Genomic DNA, 23,518 nt, shown 5'->3' with positions numbered 1-23,518 from the left:
AGAAGTAGCATCGACTGAAACTCGCAAGATCAAAACGAACATCCTACCTTGAAAGTACGAGTTCGCAAAATCTCAGATGTCCCTTGTCGGCGGCGATCGTCAAAGCCGTGTCTTTCGAAGACGGAACCGGCGGCGCATTAGGATCGGAGCCTCTATCGAGCAAAACTTTACCGACCTGAAGGAATCCCACCGTGTAAAATAGCTGGTTGGTTTGTCACTTCTACTCTTCAAGAGTAGGCTACTAGAGTAGGATTTGCCAGCTTTAACTACTGCAAGTGATTATATTGCTACTCTCACTTAACCGTCACTTAGGCAGACCTACTTTACGGATTATGAGTAGAGTTTAAAATATCCAAAGGATCTAAACACCAACAAGCGCTTCACCTCTGCATATCCACCCGACGCAGCTTCCATCAACGGCGTCAGTCCTGTCTTAGCCCTGTGTTCCACGTTAGCCCGTCTCTCCACCAGCAAGCTGACCACCTCGTTCCGGCCTTGAAAGCACGCCAGGGTCAGGGCAGTGTTCCTGTTCGTTTCGATCTGTTGCAGAAAGAGACGAAAATAAAGCACTGCTAACATTAGTGTCACCGCAAGACAGGCTACCTGAGCGTTGATATCCGCTCCCATATCTAACAGCATCAGCACAGCCTCGCTGTGGCCGTTCATGGCAGCCAGCATCAACGGTGATATTCCAAGCTTGCTTCCCGTCCTGAAAGACACATTCTTCAGACTCTGCGACCAGTAGTTATGTATAAACTCAGCTTCGCACCTCGAATTTATTTCTGCGCCCGCCTGCAGCAGTAGCTCGATGATGCGGACGTGGCCACCGGAGGCGGCGAGCGACAGCGGAGTGTAATCGGAGACGTTGCGGTGTTCGATGTTGGCGCCGCGCTCCACCAGGGCTTGGACGACGTACTGCGGACAATTTCACGGCATTACGACGGGATTCCGCAAACGACTAGAGGAACTTGACCCTCTCATCAATATTAGATCCCAGACCAATGCTAAGATGACCAACGTCTAGACTGGGGCCCCGCCGAATGCATCCCGCAAGCGATTTTGTATCAATATTATATTTCAAGACGATTCTTTTGTGTAACCCTCTACATTGTACAATTGAAATATATATTCATAGTGAAATAAACCCGGCAGCGGTAGCCGTCAGCAACTAGTAGAGAATTGGAACGAACATCGTGCACCAACAATCCACAATGACGAGTCTCAGCGGCAAATATTCCAGTTTATTTCAATAGGTAGGAAGATAAATTTTTTTTAGTATAACCATCTGCAGTTTGTTATATTTTTCATGTGTATATTGTATATTCTGTCTTCAATAACCACAGATTCCTGGTTGCATTCTGTAACTTTGCGCTTTCACATTTTCTTAAATTATGTACATTGATTTCTTGTGCATTGTTACTTTGTTTTCTTAGCATATGTATTTTGTTGGTTGCTATGTAATGTGCAAGTAAGAATGCGTGTTTAATATATGTTTATGTAATGAGATATGCAGTAAAAACTCGAACGGGCCCTCGTCTCCTAGTCTCTATTGTCATTTTGTCGTGTTTGTGTATTGATTTGAATACACAAAATATAGCAGATTAGATTCCATTTACGTTGCATAGGGTTACCATACATCCTCTTTTTTGAAAGTGTCCTCATCTTTGAAAATTTTGGTTAAATGTATGTGGAAATTGAACTGAGATATAGGAAATCAGCACTCAAGTAATGGTCCGGCAGGTTTTTTGAGAGTTGAGACAAAGAAAGTGGGTATTTCAGGAGTCAAGGTGGAATGATGACTTTTATTTTAGTCAACCAACTACAAACTTGAGTAAAAAATTTAAAATAATTTCCGAATTTTTCGCCTGTATTGTATGTCTGGAATTTAAAAAGGTGACCTCTTTTCATATTCCCAAAATATGGTAGCCCTAACGTTACACCAACGTGATTCATAGACTGAATCAGCTGTTTTGAGTGAAATGTGATTAAAATAAGTGCTTCGCTTAATTGCTGGTCTCTTGTATGTTAGATTTCGTAGTAATTGCCAAAGGCAGAACATGAATCTGCTGTTGTGTAGGACTGGTGTGATAGAGCTGAATGGCAGCTACTCAGGGTAATTTTTCCATGTTGGAAGGGTTGTGTGGCCAGAGAATACATTAGCATGCAAATATCATCCTGACAATGACAAAGTTTGCCCATCCTGTCTTGTACTAGTTAGATTGATCAAATCCATACAAGTCAACACCATACCGAGATCTACAACTGTGGAATAACAAGACACAGTTACCTTCGCTGGTATTTAAAATGCAGTGCCACAAATTTTCATGCAGTGAATCTCAATTAGTAAGAATTCAGAAGGTCTCGAGATAACATGACATGCGAAAGCCAACGGATTAAGGATCAGCGAATCCCTATAAATTTCACTGCCTAATCCCGCGCAAGTCCGTGAATCAGTTCAATGATACAATGAACAAAGATTCGTTCGTACTCTTATCACATAAGCCGGCAACAATCGATTCTGAATTTGCACGAGATCAACGGTTGATAACCTCAACCAACGAGACAACAGTTTAGGATAGGCCCAGCAAACATGTGCAAAGCCCGCACCAAATTTTCTGCCATGAGCAGTCAGTAGACTGTGGTTTTGGATGGCTTCAAATAGTTACGGCACCACCACAGCGCACAAAAACACAGCTAGGATGCTGTCTCTCACTAATAGATTCTTGAGGAATTGATCTCAATGCAGTTACGGCATATCAAACTATTCTATTTGATTAGATGTATTTTGACTTGGCAATGTCCTAGCATTGGTTCCCAAATACTTACACAAGTAGGCTAAAGAAACACGGTTCAATTTTCTGTATTCAAGACTCGTGCCGGAGAGTACAAACCTCCGAGATTATTCTTTTCACGCCACCCGTCCACAGCTGATTTATACGTTGCCCAGCCCATTACAACAACGTAACCACACCGCCGCGAGTTCGCGACACAGATTGCTGTATTATTAAAACACACTGGACGCGCAAAAGACGCAAACGGGACGTGCGACATCCCAAAGTCCCAAGTCAAATATCAGAGTGAGCAGATTTCAGCTCTTAATCAAAGTTTAAAACTCAGTTCGCGGGAGCTTTCGATTCCGGGGTTGGTCCGTGTAATTGTCGAGAAGAGAGTCTTTTGAGTCACGATAAATTTTTCCCACGACAAATTGTGTGACGGAAAGATTCCAACGTAGTTCATATCAGTAGTCGAAGTCTTAAATTAGATTCGAGATTGCCGTTGCCAAAATCAACTTCAGAGCCGGAGCAGAATGAAATCCAAGTCACAATATGCAAATACTCGAAATTTCCTCTTCCAAATCCAAATCAGGTTTTCCAGTCATCGTAAGTCCAAATCTTCAAGTCCAAATACAAGTCCGCGGTCATCTCTTTCACTCAGAGCGAACCTGCGCAATCAGGAGTTCAACACCAAGAGCGGCCGCGAGGCCGCATAACTCTAGCATGCAAAGTCGATAAAACCGCTATTAAAGCAATCCTCCCAGCTAAAACCTAACAATGTCTTGTTCACCGTTGATCCAATCAAACGAATTACACATAACGCCTCGCTGTGCATGCCTACGCCGCAACTCTCCAACCCAAAACGCCACTTTACAATCGTCAGGATCAAGTTATTTTGAATCGGCGCAAATTGTGACTCGGGTCGGGTCCCTCGAGGCTTCTCATATTTTCCGATTTAGGGTAGTAATTCAAGTCGACTATAGTCAATTGGTGTCTTTCGATTTCAATGTGCAGATGCATATTGATAAAGTCAGTGCCATGACACTTCTAATGTTTAGTTCTTATAAACGCAACTGAATATATTGATAATGGTCCTTGTACAATGTACTTATCGTCACGATGGAATCGAAGCAGCTAATGTCCATTTTTTGAATTTTGAGATCCATTTCTCCAATTCATAGTAATCAAGTTTTTGTACCATTTTCATTTGTTCAGCCATGTCTTGGCCATTTTTATGCTTTATCACATTGTTTCAAGGTTAATCATCGTCAAAATATGGCCGAAAGAGAATTAAAACTTTACATAAAGCTAATTTTATCAAAATGTGTAAAATGACATAAGCTACTCTGGTCACACAGCAAAAATTTGAGCAGCATGCGATTCATGAGCATGCCAGTGAAGTTGGGGGGTTAGATTTAGGAGCCAGCTTGTGTAAGTGTTGGCGTTGGCGCTAAACAAAAGTGTTGTTTTTAACTGTGTCGCATGCTCGAATGTCGGGTAACGTGTTCGCGCAGCCCCAAATCAAACACTCACCAAACGTCCGCCAGAGCAGGCCAGCGACAGCGCAGTGTCCTTGGTCCGCTCGGACTGAGACTCGATGTTGGCACCGGCGTCCAATAGCTCGTTGACGACGGGTACGTGCCCCGCCGTGGCAGCAAGGATCAGCGCCGTAAAGCCTATCAACAAACAGAATGTTTTCATTTTTCAGGGGAAAAATTCTTTGGGTAAAACTTCTTCCTAGGACACGCGCATCGCGCTCGGTGAAAAGCTCACCCTCGACTCGTCCGTTCAAGCTTGATGTTCAGCAACCAAGGGCAATAAATTCTGCCATTGGCAAACATCTGTTGGATAATACCGCTTGTGCAATAAATGATTGAGGCGACAGATTTCGTGCCGTTGGGAGGGGCCGTTCACACTTTCATTTGTGTGCCTTGGAGTCGAATTTTACCAAAATACACCAGCCAAGGCTGTGTCAACAAAAAGAGTTCGGGGTACCATTTAAAACACTACATTGAACGCTCTCGTATTCGAAATTTTGTACTGCTGACGTCATGTTTTGTGATACGATTGTTCATATGCAATGTTCTTTCCCATTCCCTATAACTTGCTGAAGATTACCCCTGACGAGTATCAGCTGAAAATACTCGGGTTTATTTCAATATGGATATAGCATTCAACTGTATATTGAAGTTCTGTACCTCCAAGCAGCTATTGAAAACTTCTTTGCGTACAATTTTTTTTGATGTCAACTATTTGCGGGAAATTTGTTTTTGGCGAAAATTTTATTCAGGATAAATTTTTATTTGTATAACTTCTTTGTGTATAATTTTTTTTAGTGTTCACCGTAAGTTTTTTGGAGGTGAAATTTATCGGGGTCAATTTGTTGCTGGGGAAAATATTTGTCACGCATGTTTCATGCAGGTTCACTTTCTGGAGGAAATTTTTTTGTCTTATTTTTTAGGGGAAACTGTTTTTGGCAAAAAATTATTCTGGGTAAACATTTTGTGGCTAATTTTTCGAGAAGTTTTCCCAAAAAACATTCCTATTCAAAAATCGCACGCCGCGCCCACCTTTCTTGTCCTTGTGCTCGAGGTTGGCGCCCCGTTTCAGGAGCAGGAGGGCCAGGTCGAGATGACCGCCGGCCGCAGCCAGCGTCAGCGCCGTGTCGTTGTTTTCCGAGCAGCAGTTCACGTCGAAGAAGCACTCGTAGTCTTCCGATACCGTGGACGCCTTGCCGAGACTGGAGGTGGACACCGCTGGAGACACGTTGTGGGCCGCTGGAAGAGAAATTGTGTTAATTACGGTATATTAAATACAATAAAATTTTCTCCGAGTGTAACATAAGCGAAGAATTGGGTTATCAAAAATTCTCAGCTTTTCAAAATTATATTAGAAGTGCTTCTTGGAGGTAGAGCTTCCATATACAATTGAATGGTATATTCATATTGATATGAACCAGAATATTTTTGGCTGACACCCGACAGGGGCCGCTCACACTTTCATCTGTGTGCCTTGGAGTCGACCTTTATCAAAATACATCAGCCCAAGCTATGTCCACAAAATAAGTTCGTGTACCATCGTCAAATAGTACATTGAACGCTCTCTTATTTGAGATCCAATATCATGCTGGTGACGTCACATTTTGTGATACGATTGTTGATATACACAATTTTCTTTCCAATTCTCCATTAGTTGCAGACTATTACCCCCCGACGAGTGTCAGCCGAAAATACTCGGGTTCATTTTAATATGAACAGCTTCTTGGAGGTACAGAATTTCAATAACAACTGAATAGTATAATCATATTGAAATGAACCCTTAACTCATCCGCTCAGGATTGATGCGGAACAATCAAAGGCCATAAATTCTGCAATTGGCAAACACTTGTTGGATAATCCCGCCAGTGCGAAAAATTATCGAGACGACAGATTTCGCATACTCGGAAAGGGTCGTTCACACTTTCATTTGTGTGCCTTGGAGTCGACTTTGATCAAAATACACCAGCGAAGGCTGTGTCAACAAAAAGAGATCGTGTATCATCTAAAAATAGTGCATTGAATGCTCTCGTATTCAACATTTCATGCTGGTGACGTCATATTTTGTGCTACGATTGTTGATATACGATGTTCTTTTGAATTCTCTACTAGTTGCTGACGATTACCTCTGACGAGTGTCAGCCGAAAATATTCGGGTTCATTTCAATATAAACATACCATTCAATTAGATTAGAAGTACAATACAATTTCAAATATGAATTAGTGGACTCGGAAAGTGCGAGTTTTACGCCATTACATCCATCTTTACTAGAGTAGCAATCCTGACTATAGACTCCTGTTCACCGCGGCTACTTTACGTTCCGTGCTACAATTCACACGGCAGACGGCCTTTTATTGTCGAAGAAAAAATGATGCCACACTCACCGTTATCGTCAGCGCCATGTCTGCTACATATCTCGTGGCTCATTTCACCGTCTGTCACAAACAAAGGACTGCCGTTAACCCAAAATATCAGCTGCCACGCGACGCCAGACACTCACCGGAAAAATCTTTCTCGTCGTAAGTGGTGTCGCACCCCTCCGGCACGTCTGAAAGTAACGAGAGGATCGCACATTTCCAGTGAGGCATAATAATGATTCAATCACTTGGAAAGCATGTTAACGTAACCCTACGAATTTTCACGTAACAGTATTTATATCAAGCAATATCAGTCACAAAGCCCTACAAAATAGTCACGGTCCAAAAATCGGAAATTAATTTAGGATGATGCGCAACTAGGAATATTTTCCTTGTAATCTCCTCTATCACAATGCGTTCGCATCTTACTAACCTCTCTCCAGCATCTTGTTGTAATCGAACTCGGGACAATTCAGGCAATTGTGTAGTTGCTGAGCGGCCTTGCCCTGCAAGTCGACTTCGACCTTAAAGATACAACGGTGTTAGCGGTTAGTGTCAGATATTATAATTGTTTGACGTATCGACGCTGAGATATTGATTTCAACAAATCAAAATATTAAAAATTGATGTCGAATAATGACACAAGTACTCAAATGCACGGATCTCGAAAAATTAGCTTGCACGAAAGCCGGAACATGAACGAGTATGAAGATCAGGGTTGTAACCAAGTCACAAGGCTCCGAGTCACAAGTCAATCTCACTTTTATATTTTTGACTCGAGTCAAGTCGAGTCATTTTCAATTCCCACCGAGTCAAGTCCGAGTCCAAGTCAGCGAGCAGAGGATCGAGTCCGAGTCATGGTATTATGACTCGAGTCCGAGTCCAAGTCATTGTGTTGACTGCTCAGTTTCCAATTAAAGTCTTCCTAAACCCACTTTTTTAACTCTGTTTGGTGATATTGAATGGTTCGCATTTACAATATATCAATTTTCCTCACTTTTAGCAGTTTCTGGTCGCATTTTCAAGCACCAGTACCAACAAACGAAATCCCAATAGTGTGTTGGCTTCGAAATTACAATGAAATGTCGGTCTTGGCCGTCTGAATCTCGAGTCAATGACTTGCTTCGAGTCATGCGCAATGACTCGAGTCCAAGTCGAGTCAATACACAGATTGACTCGAGTCGAGTCATTTCCGTATTTTGAGAAAATGACTCGAGTCGAGTCGAGTCATTTGAAAATCGTGACTCGAGTCTGACTCGAGTCGAGTCATGACTCCAGTCATTACAACCCTGATGAAGATACCACAAAATACACGGAGAATTATATCTAGTTTTCTAACGAGGCACGGCTTTCACGTCAACGCACCTTCTGCAACTCCTCGAGTATTCTTTGCTTCTTCAACAGTCGCGATTCGTCGCCGTTTTGAATCGCTTGTAGGTGAGGCTGAAATCGCAAACGCGCGGCGTTAGAATGAGAATTTGGCACCCAAACCACTGTCCACACGGCAAAACACTGCTGCAGCACTACTTATTAAAGAATAAAACGAAATCCAATCACTAACAATCTAAGCAACTACCATCCAATTGAAGATTTCAAAGCCTGTAGGGGTTAACCAGATATCCGAATACGAAGGTAGGGCAACAGTGTCCTAGAATGGTGTGGACACAAGCAAATTCTGCTCGTGGTCCTGGAACCCCCACAAATAAGTCTCGAATTTTGATTGTAAAATACTGTGGTATAGTGACGGAATAATGCCTTCTGAGAGTATGTGAGGAGCAGCGCAAACTGCAAGCGTCGTGGCTATTGTTGCACAATCGGTTGAGCATTCGCGCTCTCACTGCGCAGTTGCTCCGAGCTGCTGCTGCCCATTCCAGAGGGCATTGTTGCGTCACCATACGAAACTCCGTTACAATAAAAACTACAGGCCTATTTTTGGGGGTTCCACGACCACGAGCAGAATAAAATTTACATTTTCGCAATCAGTACCGCGGTAGCTTTCGACTGGTACCAATATTATCAATTTTCGCGCTCGGAAAAGCCGGTAAAAAATTACCGTAAAATTGCAGTGAGACCAATCGCAGTGAGATTTGCTTGTGTCGAGACTATTGTAGGACACTATGGTTGGACACAACGATTCAATCGTACGCTGTATCAATTGCGAAGATTCAAGTAAAATATGTGCCCTCCACACATAAAGCAAATCCTACCGACGACATATAAAAGACAATATAATTATCCAGTTATTACCTTGTTCTCGACCACTTTGAGCTTGACATTCGTCTCAATGATCTTCTTGATTCGTTCTTCCAGCTCTGACAATTCCATGCAAGCGGCATTCGACGCCCCCTCGCCTGTGCGTCGCAAAATATCCGATAAGCGACTCTGCGATTCTACTAATATTTGGTTAGTCTTACTTGGCGGGTGTTCGGCGTTTGACTCGGGTTTCTGCTCTGGAGTTGGCGACGTCGGGTCGGGCTCGTGCGGCGGGACAACGATCGGCAGCGCTTGTGTCGGGACTCGGGACGGGTATTCCTCCACGTTGGACTGCTTTGTCTGTTTCAAAACAAGGAGACGAGGCTGAGACACGGCACGACGAGGGATCGACCCCATAGATCGTAATTCATGTTTAATCAAATCTTAAACCATAATCAGAGATCAACAACATAAAACCAAGATAACTTTAATCGGAGATAGACTACACAAAAACCAAGATGAACTGTGACCAAAGATCAAGTCGATCCAAATAGATCATGGTTCATGTTCAATTGACTATCATAAAATCTTAATAAACCATAATCAGAGATCAACAACATAAAAACCAAGATAACTTTAATCTGAGATCAGCTACACAAAAACCAAGATAAACTGTGACCAAAGATCAGGACGATGCAAATAGATCGTGGTTCATATTCAATTGGCTATCATCAAATCTGAAACCACAATCAGAGATCAACCACATAAAATCCAAGATCAACCGTGAGCAGAGATCACGCTGACACCAATGGATTGTGGGTGAAGTTTAATCGGCTATCAATTCTTGTTAAACCGTAACCAGAGATCAACTACATAAAGACCAAGATCAGCTGAGACCGGAAATCAGATATTGATAAGCCATAATCAGAGATCGAATGCACAAAAATCAAGATGAACTGTGACTAAAGATCAAGTTGGTACAAATGGATCGTGGGTCAAGTTTAATCATCTATCAAGTCTTGATAAACCGTAATCGGAGATCAACTATAAGAAAACCACGACCAACTATGTCCGGATATCAAAACACTAGTGAAACTAGTTTAATCATAGCAAGACCTCCAAATCAGGGACTTTGCAAAACCGATACCCAACGAGTTACGAGCACAAAGGGAATCGCTACAAGTCAACAACCAAGCAAACAATTCTAATCCAATGATTCCAAATCAATAAGAAACAAACCTGTACTGCTTCCATTGGCACGTTCGGCATCCGTGGCATGTCCAACAGAGTCTGAACGATGTTGGTCTGTCCGCCCCGGGCCGCCTCGAGCATGATGTTGGAGCCGTCCTTCAGCTGAAATTGCGACATTTTGTAACGCTTTATAAATAGCGTTATACTTTTCCTATGTCATTGCCCTTGTGTATAGGGCGCTAATGTTGGCATGATATTAAAATTATTATAAATCGAATGAAAAGTTCTATAAAACTTCACAACAATGTTCCTTTACAGAAATTTTTCAGGCAGGCGTACTTTCACAACTCAATTTCTTTCCACGAGCACAATACTTTTTTAAAGGTATAATTATATCGAACTGTAATCAGTAAATTCACAGTAAAGAAGGAGCCCGAGCATTGCATAAGGCCCGAGCCAGGGTTGTGGAGTCGGTTCACTTTACCACTGACTCCACAACAACAAAAACACAAAATTAAAATATCACCTTAACCGACGGATTAGCGCCGCGTAGAAGTAACAGCTCCACGATAGAACTGTGCCCGTACAAGCAAGCCAGCGACAACGCCGTATGCTCCTTGCCCCTCGTCATCTTATTAACGTTGGCACCTGTCAAAAAAACGATACGTTACACGCAACCCCACGCTCGCCGTGCATTTAAACGCGCCTTTCGACAAGAGGTACTGCACAGTGCACAGGTTCCCGGCCCTACAAGCCTTCATCAGCGGGGTCCGGCCGCCTTCCGACTCGTGCTCCAGGAACGCTCCCGCGGTCAAAAGCGCGTCGGCCACTTCCGTTTTCCCGTGCTCGCATGCGTACGACAGCGCCGTGCTCCCACTGCTGGTCTGAGAATCGACCTTGGCACCTACCAAAAACGCGGTGGAAACTCGATAAGGTCATTGAACGCGGACAACGGAGCGCTTTTAAGAGGCTTTACGGAAAGACAGACGCGAGTTTTGGAGCCCCGATCATTATGACATTACACACATTAGCATCGCTTCAAGCCGTGTATCTTTTGCGCAGCAGAAACTAAAGAATAGCAAATTACACAACGCCGCGGGTTACACGCAACTTCGAAGCTGGTTTTCACGTGCTTGGGGCGATACGATATTAAGTTTCGAGGCTCCCGCAGCGAGATAGGTCTCGGAATCCAATAATTCTCATTCGCAAGATATATATATACAAATCGATTGAATAGTATATTCATATTGAAATGAACCCGAATATTTTCGGCTGACACTCGTCAGGGGTAATCGTCAGCAACTAGTAGAGAATTCGAAAGAACAGCGTATATCGACAATCGTATCACAAAATATGACGTCACCAGCACGAAATGTCGAATACAAGAGCGTTCAACGTACTATTTTTAGATGATACACGAACTCGACTCCAAGGCACACAAATCGAGTCGACTTTTATCAAAATACACCAGCCAAGGCTGTGTCAACAAAAAGAGTTCGTGTATCATCTAAAAATAGTACATTGAACGCTCTCGTATTCGACATTTCGTGCTGGTGACGTCATATTTTGTGTTACGATTGTCGATATACGCTGTTCTTTCGAATTCTCTACTACCGTAGTTGCTGACGATTACCCCGGACGAGTGTCGGCCGAAAATATTCGGGTTCATTTCAATACGAATATACTATTCAATTATATATTGAAGTTCTGTACCTCAAAGAAGCTGTTCATATGCAAATCGGTAGGCCTACTTGAAAAAATTTGCTCTTCATATTCCTATCGAATTGACCAATACATGAGCCATTATGCCCAGCCCCTACCCTACGAAATCTAATATTTTTGGCAACGCTCACACATCGCTGAATTCTCTATAAGGTATAGCCGGTATCTGGGAATTTTAGAATTTTTATCGAGACGTGCTCATTTTTGTTCCAGCAAATAATATGATGGGCGAATATAGCGCAACTGCAAACGGACAATAACCGCTGAAAAAAATGTAACCGCAGCGACATCGAGTTACGCGTCGAATCAGTACAGTAATGGGAGCAGGCGAACGCGGTAAAGTGGCAAAACCAATTTTACTTCAATTATTTTGTCAAGCCAAACAGACACGCGAAACATTTCAACGACCATGCTTAGACGGCACAGCTCGACTAAATCAACTCTCAGCAACATGCACTAAAACGCTCGGATTCCCGGGCCCATCAGATAACAAATAGTACAGTTTGTGCAGACTGATACTCGGGTAGTGAAACCATCTTCGAAATAGTTCTTTTTTTTCAATACAGAATTTATGTTTTTGTGTTTCCAATATGGATTTGCAATTTCTGTGCTTTCAATATGGAGTTGTCAGTCATAAGATCAATCGCTACGCGCTTTCGGCATCGCACCCACTGCTTCAGTGCCTAATTTAACCTAAAACGGTCTAAAAATTATTAATTTGCTTACAACTTTTTTTCGGTTTATTTTCAAGACAAAATTCTGTGAAAGTGAGATAGAAACTTGTTGCTTATGCATCTTTAAAGACCAAAATCAGCTTTCTGGTGTAAACGGTTATCAATATATAGCAAAATTAGCTATTTTTGGCTCGCTCGGTGAAATTGCACGACCACCAGAGGGTGCACAAGCCCAAAATTACTACAGAATTTATTTTTTTGATACTTGGCCTCGCATATCGAGTGTCCGATTGGAAATTCCAAATTTTCCATTTTTCACTCCACCCTACTGGGCAATCTCATTTGCATTTGTCAAGTGTTGCGTACTTTCTCATCCACATTTAGAAATCTTAGCTATGACGATCACCAATCAATGTTCCCCACAAATACGCCAAAATTTGCGGCGTTTCACAAGATCATCAACTGTATTCTCCACGAAATTCACGTAATTGTCATTGGTTCAGAGCTGGGGTAGGTAAGGGTATTATAGGAGCATACGCGACCATTACGCGAACCCTAATCTACTGTAGCATAGATATATACGTCTGGGAAACAAAGCAAACTTGCGGTCTTCATCAACATACAACCACGACCACAAAATACAAAGTTTGGTGAAAAACTCAGCTTATGATGAAGCGAAACACCATGAATTTTGACCGATGATCGTCATGGGGAATACTTCTGAATAGGTAGAGGAATTGACTAGACCCCACACCTTTCTCAAACTCGACCTCGTCTGAGATAAATGTACTGACTTCCCACCTTCGTTGATCAGGTAGACAACTAGCTCCAGATGGCCTTCCTGTGCCGCTTCCATGAGCGCGGTTGAGCATCCGGCCTCCAGGTCGGCGTCTTCCTCAATCAGAAGCTTGCAGCACTCCATGAAGCCGCCACAGGCCGCCAGCGTCAGCGCCGTCTCCCGCGTCTCTTCGGTAATCGCGTTTACCTCAGCTCCTGAAACATAGAATAAATAAGTTCGTCTGAAATATCTATTAGTCAGTGAAGATCACCCCTGACGAGTGTTAGCATAAGATATCCGAGTATATTACAATAAATATGAATATTTCATTTAATGAAATCAGTATTGAATACAACACATAGCTTGAGCCCTATCTCTGAGCTCGCTGACAAAGATTCTAATACAAAACAGGAAATTTATAGCCACCTCACAATGCCAAGCTATTCAGAACTACAATTCAAACTAACCGTGCGATAGCAAAAGCGACACCATTTCCTCGTGGCCCTCTCGGGACGCCTCCATGAGCGGAGTGTACCCTTCGTCGTTGACCTCCTCGAGGCTGGCCCCTCGCGATAGCAGCAAGGACGCCAACGCCACGTGCCCTCCACACGCGGCCAACGTCAACGGAGACTCGAAGCTGTCGCTCGGCATGTTAACTTGAGCTCCAGAATCCAGAAGCAACTTTGCGACGTCGACATGGCCATCCTGAAGGAAAACGATACGTTTTGCTCGCACACAGACAACAGCTGTGGCGGAATCGAGCTTTTGTTGATCGCAGCTCTGACATTGCAAATGAACACTTGAACAGGGCTGGTCGAATTATTTAGTGATGTCAGAGTTCGAATAACAAGAGACACGTTTTTTGAATGACTTGACTAGAGTCACTGCCATACAATGGTTTGACTCGACTCAAAGTTGACGCACGCGAAATACGAAATAAAAAAGAATTCAGAACCTCTCCGCCACATTCAGAATTGATCACGTCACCAATGTCAGACCTCTATTTCATCTTTGTTTTTCATATTTTTTTAACCATAAATGGAACCCTAGTTCATCGACTCTCAAGCGGTCCCCAGACCCCAGTTCAAGAAACCTTGGTTAAGTGTAACAAGTTCTTGATGCACCCCGTATACCTTTTCCAAGGCACACCGTGAACAAACTGCACACCGGTTGAAAGGCACCGCCATAGACTATCGATCAAACAAGTCTTTAGTGCAGCACGAGTAGTTGAACCTAATCAGTAATCACGCCAACAAGAGACGCAATTTGCAGCCATTTGATATCAACGTTTGAAAAAAATCCATTTGAAATAGCAACTGCGGTGTGTGTTTCCACAGCGCACAAGATTTCACTAAGCTACACCATCCAAGACATTCGACAGGTGCCTTTCCCAACATACAGTATTGCAACTACAAAGCCCACATACCATAGACGCTTCCATCAGCGCGGTGTGCATCTCGTCAGTCTTATGCTCCTGATCAGCGCCGGCTTCCAGCAAAAACCGCACCATTTCCAGATGACCTGAAAGGTTCAACGTTCAGCGACAAACACTCGCGCAACGCGCACGGCTACAAATACCTTTGTAGCAGGCCAGAGTCAAGGCCGACTCTTTGAATTCGTTGGAATGCGTGTTTATTCCGGCTCCGTTTTCAAGCAAAATTTCAGCCACCGCTACATGCCCACCAGAGGCGGCTTCCATCAAAGGCGTGTGTCCGTTTTCGTTTTGCACTTCTAAATCCGCGCCGGCCGCGAGAAGTAATTTCACAATGTCTTCGTAACCGCCACAGCAAGCCAGTGTCAGCGCCGTGTTTCCTGCAGTACCCAACATAATTACGACCCGGTTCAATAGCGAAATTAACCAATAACCATCCACTCGCCTGAATTCGAGACGGCGTTAATTTCGGCGCCGTGCTCTACCAAGAGCTTAACGACGTCTATGAATCCACCGGAGGCAGCCTCCATCAACGGTGTACATCCTCCCTTGGGGCTGGTCTCTTCGGTGCTGGCCTGCATCGACAGTAGTACCTGCACAAAAAGGCACAATGTGCAAGGTAGCAGATATCTTTCCAGAGCAGGAGAGAACTGAATTCGAATCACGGTTTAGCTGCATGTTTGTTGAGTCGACAAAAATTATCAGATTTCAGATGTTGGAATATAGAAGTCGCACGAATCGATAGATTTCGCGAGAAACTAAAAAATGAGCTGGTTAACAGTTGTCGGCGGACTTGCACACAACAGACATTCATAACTGAATTCTTTTAGCCCTCACACCGAGGTGGCAGGCACGAGACTGATTCAAGATTGACAGACAAATCACACAGTAAAATTCGGAGTCCGTTCAACACCAACAAGGATTGTCGAGTCCGCGTGAGTGTGTATTAACTGTAGCACGTAATCATTGACTTGGCCTAATCGAGTACTACAATACAAGTCAAGTATGACTATTTATGTTATCACAAGAGTAATAATGATGCGGCATGCAGTACGTTCAAATATTTACCTTTCATGCGACCAATATGAAAATAATGCCTGTTCTACGCGAGATAAAGAAAATTTGGTATTTTTCTGACCATACGTATTTCATTGCAATTTGTGACAATGATGTGATGATGATGATTTCCACTAACTACCCGTGGATTTGTATTACATGATTTGGATGATGTTACATAACCAATTGGGGTTTCGAGGCTGCATCGGGAAAAAGCAACAACGGAACGATAATTCTCGTTGATATTTCAACTCTAGGTGAAATTTCAGCACTTGCGAGGATATTGTGGGCTGCTAGGTGATAGAAGGAAGAGATTATTGAAAAAGAAAATTAAATTACACACCTCCGCCAGTTCGTAGTAGCCAGCAGAGCACGCCAAGGAGAGAAGACTTTCGCCGTCCTCCGTCGTCTCGTGCACGCTCTGTCCCTCTTTGAGTAGTCTGCGAACAGTGGCAACATCTCCGTCACTACACGCTTCCGGAAGAGATCTATACAAGATCAAAATCTAAGCCGGGGGGGACACCATGCATAAGATAGAGGTGTAAAACTGCTTCCTACAGAGAATTCGCTAAAAAATTGTGCCTTGAGGCTCGTATAAGATTCATTTCACCAAAGTGATCCAGGCAGAACTTCCTGGGCATAACTAGTTATTAACCTACACCCTATCACAATAGTCGACTTGGTACTCATTAAAATATTTAGGACTTTATGAAATCATTTCACATCACGAGTTCCAATGTGTTAGGTGTCGAATCCAATACCTACATCCGCGCTCTGGCGGTATTATCGATATCCAAGTCTAATTGCCCTCCCTATACCGCTACCAAATACGCCACCGCGGTTGTTTGAACGGGTAAAGACACGATCTACTGCATACCTGAGCTGGTTTTGATTCCCAGTCTCAGCCCGAAGCCTTGACAGGGCAGCGGCGGCTTCGTCGAGAGCGTAGGAGACGGTGGACGTAAGACGATGCAACACGTCTGGATCTGCAAACGCTTTCCCGTCTGTTGTAGAGAGCTTTCCGATACCTGATGATAAGATATTGAAAATTGTTATTTCCTGAGTGTTTGGCGAGCATTACAATATAGCATGCATAGCAGCTTGAAGTATTTGTTGGCACCATCTCAACAGCGAATACTATTTTGGGGGACATATCAGAAAAGTGTATGTGATACTAGGAACAGCAAATTATTGAATTTACCTTTCTACACACACAAGCATCATGGATGCTACATAGTAAGATGCAGAAAAATCTTCGAAATACCAAGAAGGGAGGATAAACATGTAACACCAGTTAGTCTACAGGCGATACAACACATATTATGAACACTATCGTAAGTGATATCAAACTATTTGCCCGCTAATTCGCTGTTATTAGGTAATCCTTCAAATATATCAGCCTCCATATCAGAATATCGGAATTTGTGAATCAAGTAATGTGAGATCGTATTAACATAATAACCCGCACCAGGCACACATCTACCCACAAAAAAAGACCTATTTGGAGGATTATTTTTAAAAACCAGCTTCTACATTTACAATCAACTCCCGTCTAGACACACATTCATTTATCGCTAGAAGGCGTTCTTGAACTGAAACAAAAATGTGTCAACCCATTTTACTCCCAGGTTCCAATGGAGAACGTGTTGAAACCAATGCTGTGGTATATCAAACCAGTTAACTCCTAGGAAAAGTTGACATGTAGCAGTGTTGTATGTATGCCAAGAGCAGATTGGAAAAGCAGACCCATCAATTACTTTGATTCCGGATAAAAGACATGATTGCTATCGAGGTTAACTCAAATAAACACAAAAAAAGAAGTCTTGATTAGGACATCAAGTAATAACTTGTTGACGGAATTGGATTAGTAATTTTCGACCAGGTAATTCTCTAAATAAATTTAGCAGAACCTTGAGTAAGGAACAGCCATGAATTACTGAGCCATTACCGCGAAAAACCTCCATAGCCTCTAGATTCAATCAACCAGCAAATTACTTTAGGGGCGGGATAACGGACCTATTATAGACCGAATACAATAGGCTAAGTACCACCAAAATATTGTTACTTTGTACATTCTTATGCAATGAAAATGGGAAAACTCCAATGACCCAGGTTGGAATCCCGGTACGTTTAGCGCAATATCTTTGGTGTGCCAAGACGGTTCTCGGCGACACACCTGTGTGCAGTCAATAAAATCTTTGGTGTGCATGAGACACCGATTCCATATTGGCCAATGACCAAAATTTGACATATTATTTTCAACAGTTTCAAGTCATGTGATTGGTAGACTACAGGCAAAAACAGTCTATGGTGTCAAACTTTGATTCAACATAGGCACATTTCAGTTGCCATTTTCAGAAGTTATTGCTCAGAAAAACACCCCTGTTCTCTTGTAAACATTAGTATGGTAGCTACTAAAATATTCAACATTGAATCGGGAGGGGCTAACTCTTGCTTTGAAACAAAGAATGACCTGTGCCACTAATGCACTGGAACAAAAATGAAATGTTTTGTTTTTGCAATGCACAAGTAAAAAAAGGAGTCGGAAAGTGATGAATGATATAGCAAAGCGCAGAATCATCATCATTATCGCACGCATAACACGCATTGACATTTTTATAAACGCTGATCTCTATTCACCCGCGATTAGCAATTGGAGCATGACAATCGGGATGCATGAACATACCTCCATATTCGGTGAATACTATCTAATTGTATCCATATATCGTGGTAAAACACCAATGCTTTTTATTACTCTATGACAAGAAGGGGGTTATTGAAAGACCAGAAAATGACTAATGTGCTTTATATGCTCAGTGGGTTACCATTTAGTTTCCCTGAAGCTCACAAAGTTTCGAGCTCATAAAAAGCTTTAGTGTCAACGCTTATGTGAAGTACCAGAAATGCTTTTACAACTCATAAAAAACAAATTCATTGGCATAGCCCATTCTCAATTGCAATCAGCACCATTTTTAACGCCCTGGATCAGTCAATGTCAAGTAGCAGAGAAATATTCGAACACTGAGCTGCTGAGGAATGAAACTGATGTCTCTGTGGATGAGATTATAAATAAGGAGTCGGATAAAACTCCTACTTTTGAGATTTGCGGTGCGGATATCATGTACGGCTTTCCAGCCTTTATGTTTGTCCTAAAGATCAATGTGTCCCTTACTGTAGTACAGCATCATAAACTCCTGGCACAACCGATTACAGCAAAGCTACATAGACCATATTTTTCTCAAGCCCCTCACAAGGGCCAGGTGGGGCCCAAAGGTTCCATTTCCACAATTGTGGGCTTGTGATGACAGTATTTCTTATCTGGCAGAGAGCACCACTCCCTCCTCATTATATTTCTATAAGGACTGGAGAAACACATGTGAAGAATATTTTTGTGAGCACACCTGAATCCAAGTCTGACAACACAAGCAATCTGTTCACATGCCATTTTGAGGAAACTACCATGGACTTAAAATCAATATTTAAATACTGCTTTTGTCAGTTGTCACTTACTATATATTTCAGCACAAAATTTCCTCATATATAAATAAATGAAAAATCAAACTTGACACAGAAAACGAATGTACTTATTCTCCTTGAGATCTATGATAATGTGTTAAGAACACAACCAATTAATTCAAGGTTTATTTTGCTTGTGAATTTGAACATTTCTTGACAATTTGCCCCACAATTGACTTTAATCGAATATTATAACTTGATATTCTTCAGATTTCAGAAGAACGCTTATTCAAGCATTTTGAAATGCTAAAATTAATTTCAGTTTAAAAATATCGCTGTGTTGTTCAAAATAGGTTATTTTCCTTTGCCCAACATCACAATACCTCACTAGCTTCGGCGATGGTAACAGCAGCCCATGGAGGACGAATTAGCTGATATGAATGGGCATATTGCCTTGACGTGCAATGGTCCATACACTAACAAGAGCAAGACGTTTGGAAAACGACTCAAGGTTTCCTCACAAGATCAAGCTTTACGAGGAGTGATAGTTTACCAGCTAATACGGTGTCTAGGGTAACCCTAATACTGGTTCTTTAGTCGCTGAAACCTGTTGTCAGGTATTGTGAGCAGCTCATAATTCAGAAGAGAATTAAAGTGATGATCATGATATTTTTTAATAAAACTTTTAGATCTTTTGTGAGAGCTATAGTCGTCGCCATGTTAGAGCCTTGTACAGGCGTAAGGTATTAGGAACGTCGTTTTTAAACTGTGTGGACTATTTTTTTCGATATTGAACACATGCGGCCAGCGGCCTCTACAAAATTTAGAAAGTGGCCCAAGACCCCTTTTGAGTTAGCGACCCCTGTACTAATGTATCAATAACATACTCATCACCGGTAAGGCATTATGCTGCAGTGATTGAATGTGACACGACGAACTTGTCTCCTGTCCGTATCTTAGGTCATGTTCAAGGGTTGCTTTAGGATTTAGAAATTCAAGCACTATTTAAATTACGGAATGACGAGGATTTTACACTATAGTGTGATATTTATATTTATAAGACGTAAATTATTACATTAATGCAATGATTCTATTCATGGTAAAGCTAAAATATTTTGCAACATAAATTGGAAAGTGTCACGAACCGCTATGCGAGAACCCATGTAAGACAGAACTACATATAACTATATTTATCTGGCATTGCTTCATGACGATGACATGTCTAAGTGTCTTTCCGATTTTCCCAACTATGCAGTTGCAAAAAGAGAGCAGTACTCGGTGATCCACATAATGAATAGTTTTACGCCAGATGCCTGCCTGCAACAACCCTATCCCAGCTTGGGACTTGGACTTGTTTTACTTGCCAGCGGTTGGGTTCTTTTCAGACGATCAACAGGAATCAAATACTTAGCATATACATAGGGCTGTTTAACAGGAAATATGTTCCCGTAGAAACTTTCATTACTGGAATACGGCGACAAAATTCACTCTGCCTAGCAGGGGAAGGATTTGGGAAGATTGTGAAACAGGAATCAATCACACAGTTAACTAATGTCCATCTTGCAACTTGCATTCATGTTTGCATTAATTAATAGCCCGGGTGGGATCCCAGCCAGAGTGGAATCGGCGGCAACGGCGCGCGCAACGTCACGCGAGCATTTATATCTGATCACGCCGATTAATGAATTATGCTGACGTCAGATCCAGAATAAGGCACTTGCCCTTTACAATGAACGTTAGCAGCGTGGCATTTGCACAACAGCGAATATATATGGTATGACCCTAGTCCGGCGTATACCAGGTCTATTTTAGCTAATTGTGTCGTTTAATAAGTACGGTAATTCGGTATCGAATCAGAGCGAAAAATATTTCCGTCACAGGGATGTAATTGTCCAATCACGCGAGAAATCCGTCTGTCACTCACAACATGTTGCCGAAAACAACCACCGATTCCAGTCTGGGATCTCAGTAAGTACTGAATGTAATGGACAGGGCCGATTTATTATTAAGCATTTATTATTGTGGACTTGTAGATAAACCCGGCGTCTGCTTGTCATAACTTGCAAGTAGGCCTAGGCCTACCAGGTGACATTCACACATTCAGGTTACAGTGTCAGGTACAGATGGCAATATTAAACTATTACAGGACATGAATGATGCTCAACTAAAATACCAATTTCATATTTTTGTGCTACGTCAGCGTCAGCCTAAAATCATCAGCAATATAGATACCATTGGCGTGATTGCGTTTAAACTCGACACTTATATCAATACCGTATAATAACACGTACACGTACATAAACATGCAATAAAAAAATAAAGGGTATATACGTACAGCTCTTACCAGCGGCTTCTAACAGAGCCTCCAATCTCGCCTGCGTCTCGCTGTCAACATTGAGGCATCCGTCTTCCACCACTACCATATCAGCCGGTGCAGCACCATGGTCACAATGTTCATGTTTATCAGACATTGCTCAGTTTGACAAACATCAGCGAGGATCTCTTCAAATATAACACACAAGTCTTTGCAGTTTTTCTTGATGGTTGATCCTACTATCATACACAATCAAACACTGCAATAGCAATCAACAATTCAACAGGTTAACTACAGTACATTCAGGTTTGTCAAACATGTTTGATGATCAACGAATTAGATCCCTCTGATTTCTGAAAATTACATAACTATGATATAAGTCCAATTGGAATATTCTTGTGATTCAAAGGAATAGAGTCCCTGCATTGGAAGTTGCGAGTTGGAACCAGACCAATCCGGTGAACACAGCCTTTGCGACATAGGTCATCACTCATCACTTCCATTTCAAGTAAGTATGTGAGTTGAATGAAATCTATTTTCTATAGTCTACCGTATCACTTCAGTTTTCTATGTGCAATATACAATGTCATATATATACAGAGCACTGACAGCCCCGACTGGAATCGCTGGCCGTTTTGCCTGATATATCAAGTGAGCAGCGATGATTCTCAAGTTAAAGTAATTTAATAAAAAATATTTAAATAATAAAACATGATGGAAGCACAGGACACCGATTCCATACAGGCTGACAGCAGCAGCATAGTATGGAAATCAACTGTTTCTAGTTCTGCTTTGTCAAGGTGGTACAGCAGTATGGCTGGATTCTTCACAATTATATAACACATATTTCAGGAATATATCCATTAATGACCAGTCGCAGCAGCTACCTTATCTCAAGCATGTGTGTCTCCAAGGCCAACCTCCCTGAACACGAACAACGCAACACCGAGGTACACACGACACCACGTGAACCGTAGCGGGCTAGCGCCAATATCAACTCCCGTCACATCTTGCTTGAGTCATACGAGTCGGTGCTCAGCTTTTGGCTTCAGCTTTTTCAGGAACTTATGGCTCATATTTGGTGTTCACTGTTCACGTTCACCACCGAGGCGCTGCGCTACCACCGAGCTGTATAAATTGTACTAAAATGGATTTGAGTGTACATGTACTGTACATAACTGACCTGTAGGTTGGTAATCTATAATTTGAGCGCTATATTATTATTATTATTATCATTAAGTGGCAAACCGCAACGTTTAGTGGTTGACGTATTGAGGCTTAGGAGCGTTAGGTGATCTTTTTATCATTGGTTTATTAGCAATTTTTATCAGTTCGATACACCGCAAAAAGCAATACAATGAAAAGATAGGAAGGTGTCGAAGCGACTTGGAGTAGTCTATGGAATCAGACACCCACCTTGGCCTGGGCGATGTAAAGAGGAGGCATGCACACTGAATGAAAAGTAGGCGAAGATAGTATAGAAAAAGCAAGCGACAAAGAATGGGGTGGCATGTCAAGGACGGCGGGATCGATACTAATAATAATCTTTTACTAATTAGTTACCAGTTAGCCCTCTCGTTTACCAGAAACGCGGAAAATGCCAAATGCCTAGGGGTTTTACTGGACTCGGACATGTCCTGGAAGAGTCATATTCAGTCCCTAGACCAGTGGTTCTCCCCTTTTTGACTGTTACGGACCCTCACGGACCCGCCAAGTTTAAATTCAAATTTGACTCAATTACGGTGCGACCGTCATCTGTCTTGTGCAAATATGAACTGTAGGCTTATGAAGTTGTGATACAGCCACAACGTACGTTACTTTTTTTGAAAATAATATCATACTATTTACGTAAAAATAGGGTCGACTTTTATTATTCAAAGCTAATTTTGCAGCTGTATTACTTGAAGTACGTGGTCTTGGAAATTCGAGTCTTCGATTTGATATAAACGAGTGACGAAAATCCATTTTTTCCCACAAACCGCAACAAAACGTCTCTAAACAGCAATATGTTTGTGTCAGTAGGTTTATTGGCAAT

General features: G+C 42.2%; 1 protein-coding gene across 5 annotated transcripts in view; it reads right to left on the bottom strand.

Moving 5' to 3' along the window:
• The window catches only part of LOC145454417 (ankyrin repeat domain-containing protein 17-like), a 40,697-nt gene extending 18,921 nt beyond the window's left edge, over positions 1-21,776 (bottom strand). For 2 of the 5 annotated variants that reach the window (XM_080332409.1, XM_080332410.1), the window contains exons 1-23: positions 21,505-21,776; positions 16,591-16,741; positions 16,057-16,201; positions 15,103-15,250; positions 14,804-15,037; positions 14,652-14,746; positions 13,693-13,930; positions 13,249-13,440; positions 10,758-10,955; positions 10,578-10,699; positions 10,100-10,213; positions 9,082-9,220; positions 8,915-9,018; positions 8,033-8,110; positions 7,101-7,191; positions 6,811-6,858; positions 6,695-6,745; positions 5,345-5,551; positions 4,308-4,450; positions 770-915; positions 604-709; positions 385-540; positions 48-175 (exon numbers count right to left, since the gene is read on the bottom strand). In XM_080332409.1, the coding sequence (XP_080188535.1) occupies positions 48-175; positions 385-540; positions 604-709; positions 770-915; positions 4,308-4,450; positions 5,345-5,551; positions 6,695-6,745; positions 6,811-6,858; positions 7,101-7,191; positions 8,033-8,110; positions 8,915-9,018; positions 9,082-9,220; positions 10,100-10,213; positions 10,578-10,699; positions 10,758-10,955; positions 13,249-13,440; positions 13,693-13,930; positions 14,652-14,746; positions 14,804-15,037; positions 15,103-15,250; positions 16,057-16,201; positions 16,591-16,741; positions 21,505-21,640 (3,170 nt within the window). In that variant the 5' untranslated portion in view covers positions 21,641-21,776. The remainder of the gene's footprint in view (positions 1-47; positions 176-384; positions 541-603; positions 710-769; positions 916-4,307; positions 4,451-5,344; positions 5,552-6,694; positions 6,746-6,810; positions 6,859-7,100; positions 7,192-8,032; positions 8,111-8,914; positions 9,019-9,081; positions 9,221-10,099; positions 10,214-10,577; positions 10,700-10,757; positions 10,956-13,248; positions 13,441-13,692; positions 13,931-14,651; positions 14,747-14,803; positions 15,038-15,102; positions 15,251-16,056; positions 16,202-16,590; positions 16,742-21,504) is intronic. The other 3 variants (XM_080332412.1, XM_080332411.1, XM_080332413.1) reach the window with 3 other exon arrangements.
• Between the last annotated feature and the right edge of the window lie 1,742 nt (positions 21,777-23,518).

This window comes from Botryllus schlosseri, chromosome 13 (assembly GCF_051294905.1).
Source record: "Botryllus schlosseri isolate E-star chromosome 13, Bs_hap1, whole genome shotgun sequence".
Classification (NCBI taxonomy): Eukaryota; Metazoa; Chordata; class Ascidiacea; order Stolidobranchia; family Styelidae; genus Botryllus; species Botryllus schlosseri.
The sequence above is the reverse complement of the archived record's forward strand: the minus strand, read 5'-3'. Positions and strand labels throughout refer to the sequence as shown.